The sequence below is a fragment of the Crassostrea angulata genome, chromosome 10, assembly GCF_025612915.1.
Source record: "Crassostrea angulata isolate pt1a10 chromosome 10, ASM2561291v2, whole genome shotgun sequence".
NCBI classification, from domain to species: domain Eukaryota; kingdom Metazoa; phylum Mollusca; class Bivalvia; order Ostreida; family Ostreidae; genus Magallana; species Magallana angulata.
The window spans coordinates 52,116,997-52,135,656 of record NC_069120.1 but is presented as its reverse complement, the minus strand read 5'-3'; the positions used below and the strand labels follow the sequence as shown (position 1 = coordinate 52,135,656).

At 34.4% G+C, this 18,660-nt stretch overlaps 2 protein-coding genes across 2 annotated transcripts; one reads left to right on the top strand and one right to left on the bottom strand.

The window, feature by feature from the left end:
- Window positions 1–473: 473 nt before the first annotated feature.
- LOC128166373 (coilin-like) lies at window positions 474–5,446 on the bottom strand. Its single transcript, XM_052831482.1, has 7 exons — window positions 5,145–5,446; window positions 3,389–4,115; window positions 2,973–3,140; window positions 2,645–2,692; window positions 2,322–2,394; window positions 2,090–2,166; window positions 474–612 (listed from the first exon to the last, which is right to left on the bottom strand). The coding sequence occupies exons 1-7, from the start codon at window positions 5,420–5,422 to the stop codon at window positions 565–567; spliced, it is 1,419 nt and encodes a 472-aa protein (XP_052687442.1). The 5' UTR covers window positions 5,423–5,446; the 3' UTR covers window positions 474–564.
- A 199-nt stretch (window positions 5,447–5,645) lies between these two features.
- LOC128167534 (RNA polymerase I-specific transcription initiation factor RRN3-like) lies at window positions 5,646–17,473 on the top strand. Its single transcript, XM_052833320.1, has 16 exons — window positions 5,646–5,746; window positions 5,909–5,969; window positions 6,137–6,193; window positions 6,284–6,373; window positions 6,619–6,757; window positions 9,030–9,132; window positions 9,865–10,033; window positions 10,657–10,734; window positions 10,936–11,095; window positions 12,452–12,582; window positions 14,354–14,484; window positions 14,973–15,148; window positions 15,334–15,442; window positions 16,093–16,236; window positions 16,362–16,434; window positions 16,569–17,473. Exons 2-16 carry the CDS (start codon window positions 5,910–5,912, stop codon window positions 16,701–16,703), a joined length of 1,755 nt encoding a protein of 584 aa, XP_052689280.1. The 5' UTR covers window positions 5,646–5,746; window position 5,909; the 3' UTR covers window positions 16,704–17,473.
- Window positions 17,474–18,660: the final 1,187 nt, after the last annotated feature.

Here is an 18,660-nt window from a genome sequence, read left to right as displayed (position 1 = left end):
ATGAAAATGTGAAAAGTTAACAACGACAACGACAGACAACGGACAAATTGTGATCAGAAAAGCTCACTTGAGCCTTTGGCTCAGGAGAGCTAAAAACCAAATTTATATTTTTTCTTTCCAAAAATTGTAACTGATTATCAGAATAGTTAGCAAATTCTCAAACAGTGAAATTATTTTGATTACGAGGAAATTTTATTCATATTATAGATATATACCTCCTTAAATGTTTATGTGTTATATATGAATCATGGTTTTAGTAAATTTTGATGAAAATGTAATTTGTAATTTAATTAATTACATCTGCAAAGTAATTGTAATTTAATTCATTACATTTGAAAACTCTTGTAATGGTAATGGTAATTTAATTGAAGAATTTAAGCAAGTAATTGTAATTTAATTAATTACTTTCCATTGTAATTGACCCCATCTCTCACACTGTGGCCTTTACAACATAAACAAGTAAACAATAGGTTTATGGAAACATTTACTAAATGAAACATTACACTCATTACAAAGTCACAAGAATCTATGTTAAGTCTGTGAGTAGAATGGCTGGAGATTTCCTCAGTCTGTGATGAGCCTCACTTCCATCAGGGAGGTCAAAGGGTGATTCTGAAATGATAAATACAAGTCAGATGGTCAAAAGTGTACAGCAGTATCAAAATAGAATACTAGAATACATAAAATAACTCATGCAGCTTCTTCAATGCTATAAATTAATGGACTCAATGTTTTGCTGCTATGTGTAATTAGTGCATAATATGTGGTCAGTTTTATTTTTGTAGGTAGAGTGTGACCCGTCTATTTAGAGCTTTTAAAGTACAGTTAAACTTTGATATTTCAATTATCGATATCTCGAATACCGGGGATATCTGAAGGTAATTGTGGTCCCTGCCATTTTTACTATATAAGTGATTTAGAAAACCCCCAGTGTGTCAAACATGGAAATCTCGAATACCCCACTTATCTCGAAGTAAATTTACCGCCCCAGTCACTTAAAGACGTGCGTTATCTCGAGGTCAAGTCAATTCAGCGCCTTAATAATGTCACACCTTCAGTGCACTGTCTCTCTTTTAGGCTGATTTTCCAGTCTATTGAACAGATTCTTATGTATAGCATGTGCTATTACTGAGGTCACCTGTGATTTTCACACCTTAATAGCCCCAAGCTGTTGAAACCCTTTCTCTGTAATTACTGAAGCCATGTTATCGATAATGCCGATATAGTGACTTCAGATGAGACAATAATTAAAAATAGCTCGTGATGATTATTTCTTACACACAAAACACAATAAATTGAAAAATAATCAAGAAATTTATTAACTAAATAATTTTTGAGGTGTATAAATCTGCACCAGAGAGTCAATTTTCAGTACAGATCATATCTGATAATCAATCTACCAAAGGACCTAGTCTCAAGCCGGGGGATGGTTAGATTATCTTGCAAGGGTGCTTAACTCAAACTTCAGTTCAGACCATTAGAAAAAAATCGATTAAAACATCATAGACCAACTTTCATCAACTTCGATATCTTGAACCCTTGGATATCTCAAATTTTTTCCTCAGTCCCACCAAGTTTGAGATACCGAAGTTTAACTGTATACTTTTAATCTAATCTATTTGAATTTTGTTGTTGTTGGAAAACTGGATTCAGATTTCAGAAGCATTCATAAGCATCCATAAAAAGACATAAAGGAAAGGTAATTTAATGTACACATGTGTTAAGTACTGCTTTAGAATACATGATAACCACATGTTTACATCTTTGTTACCCAAGCGTTTTGTATATATCCTTCTTTGTAATTGTTTTACATAAGCTATCTGAAAAATGACGTCTACTTTAAAGAAAAATTTTAATCATAGTAAATATTTCATGAAATATACCTAGTCTAAACAGAAAACTCATTAATATATGTACATGTACTTAATATTTCAATGTCTATTAAATATGTATTTTGCATTGATCTCTGGACTGAAGACTCTGCTTTTTAAAACCAGTTAATACTGGTAATGCATGTAAAAGTTTAATCTGAAACAAAAACGTTGTTTCATTCTATGTATCTAAGGGTGTGCCTCTCTCTGGCTCTCACCTGAACTTCTGAGGAAGATCCGTGAACCTCCCCCTCATCCTCACCAAAATCCACATCAAACTTCCCCAACTTGCGCTCTGGCAAAGAAAAAAATAAATCAGTGAAACATTTTAGGCATGTTGTTGATTAATAATCTTCATTTCATGCTTTGTTTAAATAATTTTCAGATTATGGTACAAAAGGATTTTGCTCATCAACAAAATTTTGCATTTTGTTAACGTCTCATACAAACCTTTAATGAACCCTGGTATAATTTTCAGTTCCACCATCTGGGATGAACTGTTAAACCCAATGATTTCTGCCTCCTGTGGTATACAAACAGAGTCATTTACATGTAGATTGGTGTCATTCTTACATTACAAATGTACATAGTCAATCATATATACACCATAGGGAAGAAACATGTTCAAGTCCTAGCTGTGCATGGTTTTACATGGCTATCATTCAGGGAATCAAAGAATCACATGGTCTTCAATATAACCCAAAGTAAATTAAATCAAAAAGGAAGACATACATGGTATGTATGTGCAAGTGTAGAGAGGGGACAGATCATACCTTGTAGTCTCCAACTTCTGGGGTGTAATCGTCAGACATTTCTAGAATCTATGATTCAAAACAAAAATATGTATGTCACAGTTTTAATCTGACAAAAAATGGAACAAACATTTTTTTTAAAGACATATTTTAAATTGCTTGAAGGGCTGAACATTTTTTTCTTCTAATTCTAGATTTGAAGAAAGTAAGGTTTACTAGTAATTTTGTTTCCCCTCATGAAATGTTTGACACAGTAAACATGATAAATCAAACAAATTTTAATGAAATTTTTTTCCTTTCAAAAAACAAATACGGTTAGTCATACACTGGTCGAATCTAGAACATGTACCTTGAATGCTATCTTGTCTCCAGGATTGGGGTCTCCCTGCAGCAATGGAAATTTCTGGTAGTCTCTGCGTACTGGGATGGCAATGTTGGGTATCCCTGATAGATTACTCTCAGCCATGTCCATTGACGTAAAAATTTGATCATCTACTCCATTACTTTGGCTTGTGTTCTAAAAATGAGAAAAAGGATCTAATGTTATATCATCCTGCTCAAAGTGCAGCTACACAACACATGAATGATGATTACTGGGGCAAAAGTTTAAAAAACAAACTTCCTACACAAAAAATATCCGAGAATATCTCTTTCAATTTTAAGAATATGTTTCTCTTTTGCCATAAAATCTGATGATACATGATGTTAGTGATAAGATTCTCACAAAACTGCATGCAGATAAAGGTCTTGCACAAATGATCGAACCTGTAAAACGAAGGACCTGTTGCTGAGCCTGGTGGACAGTTGCTCATCTTTGCTCAGTTCTCTAAAATTATTGCTCTTTATCTGTCGACTTCTTGGTCTTGAGAACACTGTCACTCCATTCGCTAAGACTGACTGTGTCAAATTTGGTTTCTCCAATGAAAAAGAACTCTGTCCATTATATGTAAAATCACCAGCCCCTGCAGACTGGTCCTGATCAGCCTGGTACACGGGAGTGCTGGTTCTGTGAGTCTGTCTGTCTGTGAAGTCCTGTTGTATCCTTTTGGAGTCTGTCACAGAGTTTCTTTCTTCCTCCTCGTTATCTGAAGAGAACTTGATGTGCAAATTGTTGGATGTGTCTGCATATTGTCTGAGAGGCCGCACATTTACTGGTTTGTTACTAGCGCTCGCAGGAGTAACAATCTCTTCTTTATGATTTTTACGCTTTCTGGTCCTTTTCCTTTTGCGGGTCACACTTTCCTGCTCTTCTTCTGCCTTTTTGGCAGATCCATCTTTTTCACTGGGCATAACATCTTGTTTTTCTGTTGACAATTTTCTTTTCTTTATCTCCAAATTATCATCTCCCGCTGATCTCCATGTGTCCATTTCTTCATGTTCTTTCTCCAGACTTAACTTTGGTGTCGGTTCCTCTTTGTTTTTCTTCTTCTTTTTCTTGGGTACAATTCTTTCTTCAGCATCATTATTCTCGCACACTTTTGGATCTACTAACCTACAAAAATTATATTGAATTTTAAACATTTTATAGTGTTACAGCAATAAGAGGGTTGTCTGTTTTAAAGAAGGTTAATATGGAATTTGTTCTATAAATTAAAAAATTTTACCATTAAGTGAATGGTGTCAGACTATTTGCTTTTAAAAATGATTATAAAATTAATAAAAGATCTTGTGTTGAAAGTGTAATGGGATGGGTGAAATAATGATGGACAAGACCAGGACTTGAAACTCGGGGCCCCCTGAATCTCAATTCAAGTGCTCTACCAACTGAGCTGAAGTATTTAAACCCATCTGACCATCACATTTCCCCCTTAAATGATCTTCACCCTCGACAACCACCAAAGGTTTGATATTTTCCTGGCAGAAATTGACCTATTAGTTCCAGGGTTGGTCACAGCAATGTAACAGGATGAAGAAATGATGGACCAGCCTGGGAAATGAACTTGGGCCCCTAAATCTATAGTCAGGTGTTTTACCGACTGTGCTGTCTGTTGCTGGTATTAGAACCAGTCTGACTGTCACAGAAAGCACTGCAGTATGAGATTTTTATAAATATTTTTTTTATCCATTCCTATAGCGTAACAACAAAAATCAAATTACAGTCAAACTTTGTTATCTGGAACTAGATTAATCTAATTAAAATGGGATTGTTTAAAAACTTTGAGATATCTGAGTATTCAAGGGCGAAATACTTAAAATATAAGTGGTTGGGACTTACCAATCACTTAGACAAATCCCCTGTATTCGAGATATCAGTGTTCGAGATATCAAAGTTCAACTGTATTCAATTTGAGAAAAATAAATTTCACCTTCAAATTTTTCATTTCTAAATGAAAATTTGATGTCTTTAATATGCGTTTAAATTTTTAAGTTTGTTTATTGCTTTAAAATGTGGACTTACCACCTTTGTTTGTGAATCAACTTGTAGTGAACAGTTGTAACTGTGAAAGCATAATATGTATTATCAGGAAGTATATAGGTCCCAAATATTACAGTTTTATCGATCAAAGTAGGTATATATTACCGATTAGAACTATAGGCCACCTCATTCAAGTACAATTGCACAACGTCATCTTCACGAAATATACAGGATTTCTCCCATTCTGGGACTTTACAGCCATTAATGTGAATTGTCAATGATCCATCTGTCTTTGGAATAAATTTTCGTTTTATGTAATCTAAAAATTCTTTCACTCTTGAGTATTTTTTGGTTTTCACTAAAACCCAAGAACTTTCTAAAGGAAGGTTATTAAATAGAAGTTTAACCCGGACAGGTGCGACTCCTTCCATGGGCGCAGACATCTTAACTCCTTTTTAAATCTTCATCGCAAAAGATTTAGATGAGCCCGAACTAACATGATTCGACTGTATCGAAAAATGCTGATGAAATACTCCTCTCATAGATGAAAGATTAAACAATGAATACATTCTAAAAGTTGATTTTTTTATAGCTATGTATATACATGTATTCTTAAAATAAGTATTTAATTCAATTATAGATCGGGATCGAGCTTCATTTTATTTTGATCATTTGAAGGAAAACACGTTTTTATGGGGGTATTTATTTATTATGAATTAAGCACAATGAAATTATGTAAAACACACGAGACTGGCAAGTAGCGGAAGGTAATTATCATTCTAATATTTTTATTCTTAAAATTTAATTATATGACAGGTGCATTTCAAATACACCTAGTTATAAAAGCCTGTGTGTCACGGGGTTGTGAAATATTGACATATTTTTTGAAAAACAAAACATATTTTTAACGGTCATAAAAATTATTACAGGATGTCTGCTGAAAACTCAGAGAAATTTGACCTGAAGACTTTGTTTCATCAATACAGGCGGGTAATTGCATTTTTTCATCTTTTCTTGACACATTACTTTGGATCATATTAAATTAGGTCAACTTTATACATGTAGTTTAAATGAATGAAAACTCTACTGAAATAAACTGTCATTGAGCATATTATTTTATTTAAAAAAAATATATTTGTTTTTTTTTTTATTTTAAGGGATCACACAAGGACTACGATCTGTTTCTCAATATTTTGTCTGACCTGCAAACAAAGGTTTTTCTTGTTTTTCATTTTATGATTGATATTTCTGTAGTTTTCACTATAAAATATTCTCTAAAATGCATATTTTCTGTTTGTTTGTAGTCAGAAGATCTACGAGTTTACTTGAGAACTATCAAAGATAATGTCACAGAACTTTCCAGGGAATTTGAGGATTTGGTAGCGGTACTCTTGGTTCGTATCCAGTTATGTTCAGTGAAAATTATTCAAAATTTGTATTCATCTAAGTCATTAAACATAAGTTTACTGTAATTAATGATTTTTTATCACAGAATTAAAAGGCAGCTATAAAGTATTATGATTAAACAAGGACAAGTCTAAAGGGTAAACAAAACACATGGCGAATCTATAAGATTATCAGGACACAGAACATACCTTAAAAATTAATAATTCCCTGCTTAACACATTAATTTTTTCAGAAATTGGACTGGGCCAGCAGAGATGTTTGTGTGGTCAGGGAGTACCAGTCCTTACTCCTGGGCCTGGTCTGTGCCCACACCTACTACCTGAGAGCCAGTCTACGCATGCTGGTCAAGTACTTCTCACCGCCTATTGTCAGTAAGTCGTAGACCCATTGCTGGTAAAGTAATTTTCTTTGCTCATTGTCAGTAAGCCTTTGACTCAGTACATACCGTAAGTACCGGTTAAATACTTCATTATATCCATTTAAAGTAGGTCATTAACCTGTTGCTGGTCAATTACTGTGAAATCATTAGATTTCGTGGTGGCTCAATTTTTGTCGAATTCGTGGGTATCTTTAAACCACGAATTAACATCCTCAACAAATTAATAAATTAAGGTTATAAAGTCATATTCCTTTTGTAGGTATAAGAAAATACACGAAATTACATCCCCATGAACCTATAAAATTTCAGCAATCCACGAAAATTGGCCCCCTTGAATTTTAATGATTCCCCAGTATTTCTTTCTGTCCATTGTTAGTAATTCATAGGCTTATTGCTGGTCAATCACTTCTCTCCTTTATTACCGTAATCCGGTAATTATAATACGCACTTTTTCCCCAGCATTTTTTACCGTGAGAAAGGGGTGCGTATTATACATCCCTATAGGATTTGGACATATTTTTTCCCTAGCTGAAGCACGGGTTATCATACTGCCGTATTACCTATGCTGTTCACAGACAGGACCGATACCCCGCTATACATGTACATCGTAACATTCCTTCATTATCACATATATATTGATATTTAACCCTTAGGAAATCATTGTTATAGCATGTAATTAAAGAAAATGTACACTTTAAGTCTGTTAATAAATAAACTGTTTCAAAATGGCCTTTAAAAATTAATTTGAACTGCCTATTCTTTATCTCCGTGTACGCCGCCATTACAGCTGTTATTAATAGAATGCGGACTTGGATGGCCACGTGCTATTTGTAACCGATCTTACACATCATTTGGCTCATTTTTAACCATTTTCATGTAATGCTATTTAATTAATTGCAAATAATTATGAATAAAAATAATTCTATAACCTATTCTGTTAATTGAAGCCATTGAAACAGTTGTGCTCCCCCTCTGCTAACGCTTTGGGTATCTCGGACACCCCCCATAGGCTATGTGTACTATACACAACACAACTATTTGTGCATATATTTTATTATGTTCCAGGCCTCTAATTGATCACTTTGATCGGAGTCATTTAAGAATTTAATAAGGTCCGTTATCTCCATACCTGTACATCGTCCGTTTTTCACTTCACAGGGATTGTAATGACTAAACAATGATATAAGTACCGGTAGTTGATTTTATTTACGGTAGAATATTTAATACTTGGTCTAATTAAAACATTGATTATGAATTAAAGATACTTCCGCGATGTATTAGTTACAATAAATCCGTATCTAAGAAAATATTGTGTTTTTCTTATTTCCGGTAGCGTATTCCCGCGATGAAGTTGAGCGTGCATACAAAGTTGTTGTTGATACTCAGGATTACCGTTTGGTCAATTTTTTTGATGCGTATAATACATCCCAACAAGCTTTTTTTCACCATTTTCAGGCCCAAAGTGGGGGGAGCGTATTGTACACTACTGCGTATTATATTCACCGGATTACGGTAGTTATTCAGTGAGACAAGGTGACTTGTCACTAGTCAAGTACTTTCTTTTATCTCAGTTTTTTTTTTATTAAAATAGTGAGACAACATATCAATGGTCAAATGCTGTCAGTCAGTCAATTCATGGCATAATATGGCTTGCATGGGGGTCCTATAAAAGTACTCGTTCCCAATTGAAAATTGACTGTTTTTTCTTAAAATCTGAAAAATTACCAAAATGATTATGTCATATTGTGTTATAAAAGAAAGAATGCTGAATTTGAAACTATGCTGAGTGAGACATTCCTATATATGTCAATTAAAATATCTAAGTGTTCTGTTAAATGTGGTTTATTATGGTGAAAACATTGATTTAATGATTATTCATGAAATATACAAGTGAAAACCAAGAAAACTGTATAGAATTTTTGTTTGTTTTTTTGCATAGAGGTATATTTGTTTAAATATTTTCCCTAAAAAGCAATTTTTCGAGGAAAAATTTCCAATTGTAAGGGCACGTGTACAGGACCCTGTACCAAGAAGGGTCAAATAAGCCCTGGTTATACAAGTGACACAATTGTTAGCTATGCATATACAATGTACTCCATCTCTTCCAATATCTGTAAGTCATGAAACATTAGATGTCTTAGTGTTGGTCCTATATTTAACTCAGTCTGTTGTCAGTACATGTACCTGCATGTATGCATGAGATTCATAATAATTTGAAATATGACTACCAGATAATTGCACACTTGCTCTGTTTGTATTTTAAGAGAGCGATACAGAAGAAGTGAGTGATGAGATCAGACAAAGACAGGAGGCCGTCTTTCTGAATGTTCACATGGTGCTGAAAGCCATCTTGGATTCTGTCCCAATGTAAGGAAATTATTTAGATTTATTGCCTTACTGAACTACAAAAGCTTTGAAATGCCTGAAGTTTTGTTTGGAATGCAATTTGGACCTTTAAAGACTAACCAAAGATTAATGAGGTTTTCCGTGTGAAATCTTAATGGTCAAATGATCAAATGTGAAAGGACTATACTCAATAAGGTCCTATTTCTGCCCCCAGTTTTCAAAAATATTTAAAGACATCATATCATACAGATATTTTAATAAATTATGAAATGAAATATGCTAGTGAAGGATTATATAGGAGAATATACTTGAATTATATATGGTTTATCTTTCTTCATGCAAATTCCCTAGCATAATTCATAACTTTAAATTTTGGGGCATAAATCACTTAAATGCTGAACGTAGCCATTTCATTTTGAGATCACATGACCGTAGGCGTTAAAGCATTTTAAAGAATTTAGTCTATTACGGTACTTATATTTTTTAAGAGAGAGAGAACAACAAAATAGATCAATTCGAATATTGAGTTATGGTATTTGTTTCAGCACTAATTACAACCATACAAAAAAGGCAGGTTTGCAGCGATAAATTTTACAATGACGAGGCTCTCGCAAAATTTTCTCGCTTGTGAATAAGATGGTTTAAAGTACTTCATCTGAGCACTTATTGTACATAGATATACCTTAGATGATGTTAAGTCCATTTTAAAAATGCATACTGGTATGTTGTTTACTTTTACAATAATTTTTTTAGGTCATCGACCATCTTAATGCCATTGTTGCATGATTTATTTCCGTACATTGGGAAGCCTGTGTTTGTACAGGAGTGCTTTGTTAGGAACCTGCTACAAATCACCAGCTATCTTCCCAATGGCAGGCAGAAAATCCTAGAGCTAATTACCGACAGAATGCTGAAATTGGACGTAAGTACTTTTTTTAATGGTTCAAAAATTATAATGTCATTGAAAATTTATGCGTTAATTTCATAAGAAAAATAAATTAGTTAACTGAGAATACATTATTTTCCATCAGTACATGTATATGAGAGAGAGACAGAGAGACCCACAGGCTTGGTTGAATAAACTGGTCTTGAGTAGTGTAAAAGTGGTTATTTTTGTGTGGGGGAAATTTACATTAGTTAAATGGTAAGCTTAAAAATCACGGAAAATACCACAGCGCATATGGTAAAAAAATTAAAACTTTAGAGTAGCAAATCACTAATCTGTGTATTTATTACCTAAGTGTATTATTTGACTATAGAATACGCATACTTAACCAACAACGCCAGTAACCACTTAGAGTATATGGTCTCTCACTGGTGTATATTTGTACGGAGATAATGGTATGAGGAGTGCATGGTGTTGGATGTTGAGAAAAATCTATTTTTATGAAAAAAGAATTGATTTGTAGTTTATTGTCTTATTAAATTGCATTAAAGTTTTAAACTTTTGTATAAGAACATGTATCATATACTGTCCTATACCTATATGTACCAACTTTCTGAGGTTCTTCCCTCGTGTAAAAATTGCCACCTGAATTATTCCAGGTCCGTGCACCAAGACAGAACATCCAGGAGAGCGAGGGTGATGAAGAAGACATGGAGGAGGACATTGTGTTTGATATTGTAAGTGTGAGAGTCAAAGTTCAAGGACATTGTGTTTGATATCATAAGTGTGAGGGTCAAAGTTCAAAGACATTGTGTTTGATATCATAAGTGTGAGGGTCAAAGTTCAAAGACATTGTGAAAGTTTTTAACTAATTATCATGATTTGAAAGATCTTTGATTAAAAGTTTCATGTGTATGTGTGATTTCTAACAATATCAGGATATAGAGCAAGACTTGACAAGAGATTTGGATAACAGAGATGGCAGTACATATGACAAGAAGTGCTCAGATAAGCCCATGACCCACAGGGAAGCTAACATCCTGGACGTCTGCATGCAGTTGACCTTGACCTACATTTCAAATGTCTGTTACTCAAAAGGTAAGTGAATATGAATCATTTTGTTGGTGTTGATGCTACTGTGTGATAAATGTAAGAAGACCTTTTGTATTTTTATAATACTCAAGGACAACAAAATCAGATTGTTGTCAATGTAATTATTATGAAGTTGACTTGATTTCTAAATGATAAAAGCTGTTAGGCATGTACCAGTGTTTTAATTTATCACAGGAGTTTCATATGCAGGGTGTGATAGAAGATAAGATTTATTGTCTCAATCTTTGCATTTTGCTTTATATTTTTGTCCCCCGCTGCAACGCGGTGCGGGGACATAGAAATGCCGGGCGGGCGTCCGTCCGTGCGTCTGTGCGTTCGTGTGTCTGTGCGTCCGTGTGTCCGTCCGTCACACTTTTTTGTAAGCGCTCTCATGCCTACAAATTTTGACCGATTTTCATTAAATTTATACCAAATGTTTATACCACTAATACTTTGGTCAAGTTTGAAAATCAGCATTGGTCGATACTTTTTGTTGGAGTTATGGGACTTTGACCACAATAACGACTCCGTTTTATAAAGAAATTGACCTTGTAAGCGCTCTCATACCTACAAATTTTGACTGATTTTCATTAAATTTATACCAAATGTTTATGCTACTATTACCTTTGTCAAGTTCGAAAATCATCATTGGTCGATACTTTTTGTTGGAGTTATGGGACTTTGACCACAATAACGTCTCCGTTTTATAAAAAAATTGACCTTGTAAGCGCTCTCATACCTACAAATTTTGACGGATTTTCATTAAATTTATACCAAATGTTTATACTACTATTACCTTGGTCAAGTTCGAAAATCAGCATTGGTCAATACTTTTTGTTGGAGTTATGGAACTTTGTGACGGATTTATCACACTTTTTTGTAAGCGCTCTCATGCCTACAAATTTTGACGGATTTTCATTAAATTTATACCAAATGTTTATACCACTATTATCTTGGTCAAGTTCGAAAATTAGCATTGGTCGATACTTTTTGTTGGAGTTATGGGACTTTGTGACCTTGTAAGCGCTCTCATGCCTACAAATTTTGACGGATTTTTATTAAATTTATACCAAATGTTTATACCGCTAATACTTTGGTCAAGTTCTTTTAGATTGTAGTATTTTGGATATATTTGCGACAGGAAAAATAGAAAAAAAAAATGGGTGGTGGGGGTAAAAAAATGTTCCTCCCAACCTCCCCACACATTTAATTCTGGAACAGCCCTGAATGTTTGAAAATATTCCAATATACAGTATACTAGTATACTGCTTGACCGGCGGGGGACCCTGGAATTCTATTCTTGTATAAAATGGCACTGCCTGGGTATACATGAGAGTGTAGGTGGTATTGTTTACCTGACAGGTGAGTGTGACTGGGAGGCCACCAAGAAGCTGTACCGTGAGATGCTGCTGGTGTTTGACCGACTCATCCTCCCCACGCACGCCTCCTGTCATGTCCAGTTCATCCTGTTCTATCTCTGTAGCACCAAAACTGTGAGTAGTAGCAGCTCAAGTCTTACACACAATACACACTCATACTAGCAGCTCAAGTCTTACACAATACACACTCATACTAGCAGCTCAAGTCTTACACACATTACACACTCATACTAGCAGCTCAAGTCTTACACAATACACACTCATTTCTTGGCTGTTAATTTCTTTCATTAAGGTCTTCCGTTTCCAACGGAAGACCTTATAGTTTTCGTACGATTTCTTATTATTATTATTATTATTATTTTTTTCCACAAATTTTGTGCACGAGATTTCTCGAAAACTATTCGACCGATTTCGACCATTTTTTCAGAGAAGATGAGTCTTGATGTAAACTTCATACGTTTTTGAGATTTTTCCTGTCGGCACTTCCGGTACCGATTTATCGGCCATTTTGTATATTTTTACGACCTATTTTGTGCAGAGCTGATCTCAGAAACTATCAGAGATATGACTATGAAATTTTCAGGATAGGTAGTCTATAGTCTGAAGTTGTGCACTATTATTTTGTTTTACGCCAGTGGCGCCATTTTTTGGAGCTCGCCTAGGCACGAAAATTGGGTACGAATTTTCATTCAAATTCTTCATACGTTTTCATCTGTATCTTTTTATCAGTTGATATTTTGTTAAGACATATATAACAAAAATAGTAGATAATTAAACGTTCTTTCCAACAAAATCAAGAAAAAGGGGCTGGCCCCTTGAATTAGGGGCCAAGACACTCGTAAACTCTATTGCAAATAACTTAAAAACGATCAAAATTTTGTAATGCAATATAGAAGCAAAGTTGTTGATTGTAGCAATATTTATCAGGTAAAATCATTTTCACACCCATTTATGACGTAATTAGGGATTTTAAGGGGCCAAAGTACTTAAACTTTGATGCAATATATCTAGAGAAGGAGACATATTTTGTTAGGCAATGTAGAAAAGAAAATGTTTGCATTGATGATTCTAATCAATTCCACTAATCAAAACTCCAAAGTCTGTCCCCATTAAGGATCTATAGGGCTGGCCCCTAAAATATTCAATCATTTGTATCTCAAAAATGAACAACAATTTTAGATGGGTGTAAGAACAAAAAATGTTAGTATTCGTGAGAACTTTCGATTGAACTCAAGAAAAAGGGGCTGGCCCCTTAAATGAGGAGCCAGGTCACTCGTAAACTATATTACAGATAACTTGAAAACAAGCAAGATTTCAAATATCTTTGGTACTTAGCCTTTTTTACAAAATTGATACCAGCGAGATTTTAGTCACTGTAAGTGATTGAGACACAAACTTTTATAAATGATAGACAATCGATTGAAGATATATTTAACGGGTTTTCTTTTGTCAACCGTCACTTCCGGTACTCACCAGAAGAGTTCAAACAATTCATTTTTTTCACAAGTTTAACTGATTATCTTTGGTGTTTCATCTGCTATGATTAACAGTAGTGTACACTAAACATATGTATAAAAAACCCTAGCTTTTATTTTCATAAACCTCTTTTGTTCGTCCGTTTTCGGTCTCGAGACAAAAAACCTAGATTCACCCAGATCGCAGATTTGGCAGAGAATATCGATATTTCATCGTATCATATGAAAACAAAATTGGACGGAAGACCTACTCGTTACTCGTAACGAGATCTAGTTTATTCTCCATTCAGTTTACTCCATTTCTCTATAAAAGTCTAATGTACCATTCTAATTGTTAACCTCATTACCTGTATGTTATAGTTTAGTGAATTATTTCTGTTAGATAAAGCGTTATACCTCTTTGATTTCAGCCAATCTGTGAGGGTTTTATTGACTACCTGTGGAAGAAGGTCCAGAACCCTAACACAGAGAGCGTGTTCAGACAGGCCGCGGTGGGCTACATCGGCAGTCTGTTGGCCCGGGCCATGTTTGTACCCGTCAGGTACCACTACACTCAGTCCTCACACGGTCTAACTCTAGTGATAAAATAGTCCTATGTTACTTTAAATGAATCACTACACAACAAAAATGCCATGATACTGTATACAGGGAAATATTTGCCCCTGTTTTATTTTCACTTCTTTTGCACTCGTTGTCAGCGTGCGAATTTAAGATTGGGCAAATTCCAATGTCTCAAATTATCTCTCTTTAAATACAACTGGGTCTGAGCAAATTTAAGACAGGGCAAAACTGTTTGCAAGTGTAGAAGGGTGAAAATAACCCTATATACAGTTAATCAAATTCATACTTTTGTAATTTAATAGACAGTATGATTTGATCTCCAATTTGTAGTACATGTATCATATTTCTTTCAAATTCAGACATCCATGCATCAAATAAATTTTATACTTATATTAGCATCATGCCCAATACATTAATAAATGAAAAAGAGATTAAATGTTCACTGTTATGTATTTCATGTTTTCCCAGCACTGTGACGGCGTGCCTGGACCTGATGTGTCAGTGGGTACATCTGTACTTGGACAGCACTAGTGAGGATGTGGTTAACGCTGATGTCAACCATCACGGCCCGTTCTACTGTGTCTGTCAGGCCGTCTTCTACGTCTTTGTCTTCAGAAGCAAGGAAATCTTTGAAACAAAGAAAGGTCCATATTTTACAGTGCCTTTTTTCTGTATAAATTTTGGTAGCATTGCAATAGTATTGATATTTTTAAAAATCCTGATGAGATACATTCAATAATCAATGTACAATAGCAAAGTTATTTGAAAGTGAATTGAATGGGTTTGTCAGCTACACTGTTTAGTATTTACATTGTATGTTTTGTCGCAGGCCACAAATGGGCGGAGAGCCTGAACTTCCAGAGAATTGTTACCAGTCGCTTGAACCCCTTGCGCATATGTCTACCTGTGATTGTCAAAACTTTCTCCTCCATCACAAGGTATTTTAAAACTTAGGCAGTAACTCTTTTAAGGTTCCTCACTACACCCCATCTTCCCAAGTCAAGAGTTTCTTATGCGGTCCGCTCTACATAAACCCTTGATCGAATAGGCAGAGTTTGTCAGGGTGAGAAACTTCTCACTCTAGTTGTTGTCATACTTTGCATGATTCAATAAGATATGTTTTAATAATGATGTTAATTGTTCATTGATCAATGTTGAACCATTGTCAAATAAATTTGAGATAGATTAGTAAAGTATTTGACTTACTGCTATCGGTTTTTAGTCAGAGTGAATCCATCTTTTCTACAAATTTGATTTTGTTCATGGGAACAACCATATCGCTATAATGTTTCTGTTTATAATGCATTCTCTGACTTGTCAGAACAAGAGGTCATAAAAGTACAAAAATGAGTACACTCACTTGATGGCATAATTGTTAACCCACATATGTATTGTGTTTTTGGTCAAGGGTTTATGTAGAGCAGAGCGGATCAGAATCCTTGACTTGGGAAGATGCACTACACCTATGAAATAGTTTCTCAAATCAGCAGAAAATGCGTTGACCGAATTAATTTGGATTTACTTCGGTGATTGAAACTGTGTTACAATCAACATGTACAGTGATAGTTTCTATGTACTTCTCTTTCAGAATGCATCAGCTGGCTTTTTGTGACACGATTATTGAGCGTAACAAGCGCTGTATTTTACCGGTGACCAGCAATGGCTTGGGATCATCCTCTGTTGTCACCACTCTAGATTCATACTTTCCTTTTGATCCTTACCTTTTAAATAGGTAATGTTTAACCTACAGGTAGTATCATAACTTTGAATGTAATATCCAAACAGGTTTTAAATTGTTACAACTCCGATTCATGTAGGATATACCACAATTTTTAAATGTCCTGATTTTGCTTGTAGGTCCGGTCGCTTTATCATTCCCTTGTATCGAGAGTATCAGGGTTGTATTGAAGAAGACCAAGAGCTTTCAAATGTAAGATAGTTGTATCTGTAGCTTTATTTACACCCCTCAGTGATAATTTGATGTACATATAAATAATGGCTTCATTGCATTTACATGTACATTTTAATATATACTTAAATGACTAATTAACTATTCCATTACAGGATGAAGATGATTTTCTCCCTGATGAATCATCTTCCACTGTGGAACCCCAGAGTGTGTCCCTCGGTAAAACACCAACAGACTTCCTACACTATGGTATTTCTCCAGGCTTCAAGCATGTCCAAGACATCACTTGAATGTTTTACTATATGGACTCTGGTACCACTCTGTGCAATGCTCTGTGTCATAGAATGACATAGATTTAACAGCTTTCTTGTTAGTGAGTTTCTGTTTGTCGAGTCAGCTGGTTTTAAGTGTTACTGTGTGTAACATGTCTTTTTAGGGTTGTTGTAGAATGTTTGACTGTACACCAACATTGAATTCATGCAAATTCACATGGTTGATACATGTATGTATGTAATGAAGCAGAGATTTACAGCATCTCTTTTCAAAATAATGTTGTATTTGGATACTTGAAAAATATATTTTTTCTACAATTCACTGGTCCTCAAGATCAAAGATGAGGGGCAAGTTGTTTCTGGTGTTTTACTTTTTTGTCAAACATAAACTCATTGTAACATTTTACCATATTTATACAACAAAAATACTTCATGAAGAGTGATTTTGAAGGTCAAGGGCAATAGTGAAATTAGGTCACTGTGTAAGCTCACCCTCAAATCCATCTTATTGTATTATAAATAATCACATTTGTTTTAGTGATGCCACATTTAGTTTTTCGAACAGATTACTTTTTATTACCTTTGTGTAATTGAACAGAATTTGCTGTTTTTGTGTGATATTTAATGTATATCAGGTAGTTATTTGTATGGACTATTCAAGTTTCTTGAAAGCATTCTATTTAACTGCTGGTCAATAGCTTGAATATTACAGAGATTTCAGAAAACAAACATTTTTAAATTAAAAGTTATATCACAAAAATGAAACTGTAATAAAGAGAAGAAATGCATATGTAGCTCAAGTTATTTATTTCTTGTGTAAAACATATATATTGTAGTACAAGTACTCTAAATAGATTTGGCTACTATACTATAGGTACTATTTTATAGGTTCAGACCTATGATCCCTGGTTGACCAAATTGTTTACCCTATTGAGCAATTCAGCAAGCTATTGAAAACTTATCGGATTCTGTAATTCACTGTAATGTTTTGATTTCCCTTCTTCTAAGAGTGTTTATGATCTGGCCCAGTGGCACTCAAGTCCATTAAGATTTACAGATACAAGAGCAGACAATGGTTGAACAGAAGCTCACCTGAGCTTACAAGGAGATGAGTATCTGGTAAATAATAACATACAAAAACTGTGCATATGTGACGGTCAACTAGCTGTTGGAGCACCGGCTAGAGATTCAGGTGGCCTGGGTTTGAATCCCTGTCTGGTCCGTCATTATTTTTCTTATTCTGTTGCAGAATAAAAAAAAAAAAGTTCTATTCGTGAAGATAGAATCTCTCTTGAAATGTGATTATAGATACATTGTTGCTCCTCTTTAATTCACAACATGTTTGACAAATACCATATCACAAACTTAAAAAGATCTCGCCAATATATCTGTACAAACAATGAAAAGGGGGAGGTTTTTGGGTGTTCAACATATGACCACAAGTGGAAAATCAGTGTTCATCCACCTTGGTGGAAAATTAAAATAAATTAAAAATTTGCTGATGTAGACTTGAAAAGAATTAAACTGAAGGTGGGATCTTAATAAAGACTCATTTAAAAAGGAATACGAATTTGTGCAAGTTTCTAGTATAACATTTTAAATGAAAAATTAGCTGATGAAGCAAGGAAGTATCCAAGATGGCGTCCTCTCATTTTATTTTTCCTTCTAGGTACCCACTTTTTTTACAATTTTTTTTTTCACAAGCCCCTGTGGTTCATCCACCATTAATATTTGTGGTTCATCCACCATTAATATGCCCACTGAAAAGTTGACATGATCTTTTAGGTCGATTGCATAGTGAAATCAGCATGATAATATATGGGTACAAGTGTTATAAAGATTTCCTTTTTTTGGAGAATGAATAACTTGCACAGATGTCTGAGATAATTTATTAAAACAATTTCATGATTTCAAAATAATAAAAAAGATGAAACCATCTAAACAAAAACAAAAAAATGCCTAGAGGTTCACAGTA

Excerpts from the sequence above, each read along its gene's own strand:
- LOC128166373 (XM_052831482.1), bottom strand. The coding sequence starts at position 5,422 with ATGTCTGCGCCCATGGAAGGAGTCGCACCTGTCCGGGTTAAACTTCTA. Across the intron at positions 3,141-3,388 it reads ACAGGTCCTTCGTTTTACAG|AACACAAGCCAAAGTAATGG; the intron begins GTTCGATCATTT and ends TCTCATTTTTAG. Across the intron at positions 613-2,089 it reads GATCTTCCTCAGAAGTTCAG|AATCACCCTTTGACCTCCCT; the intron begins GTGAGAGCCAGA and ends TTATCATTTCAG.
- LOC128167534 (XM_052833320.1), top strand. The coding sequence starts at position 5,910 with ATGTCTGCTGAAAACTCAGAGAAATTTGACCTGAAGACTTTGTTTCAT. Across the intron at positions 5,970-6,136 it reads TGTTTCATCAATACAGGCGG|GGATCACACAAGGACTACGA; the intron begins GTAATTGCATTT and ends TTTTATTTTAAG. Across the intron at positions 6,758-9,029 it reads CTTCTCACCGCCTATTGTCA|AGAGCGATACAGAAGAAGTG; the intron begins GTAAGTCGTAGA and ends TTGTATTTTAAG.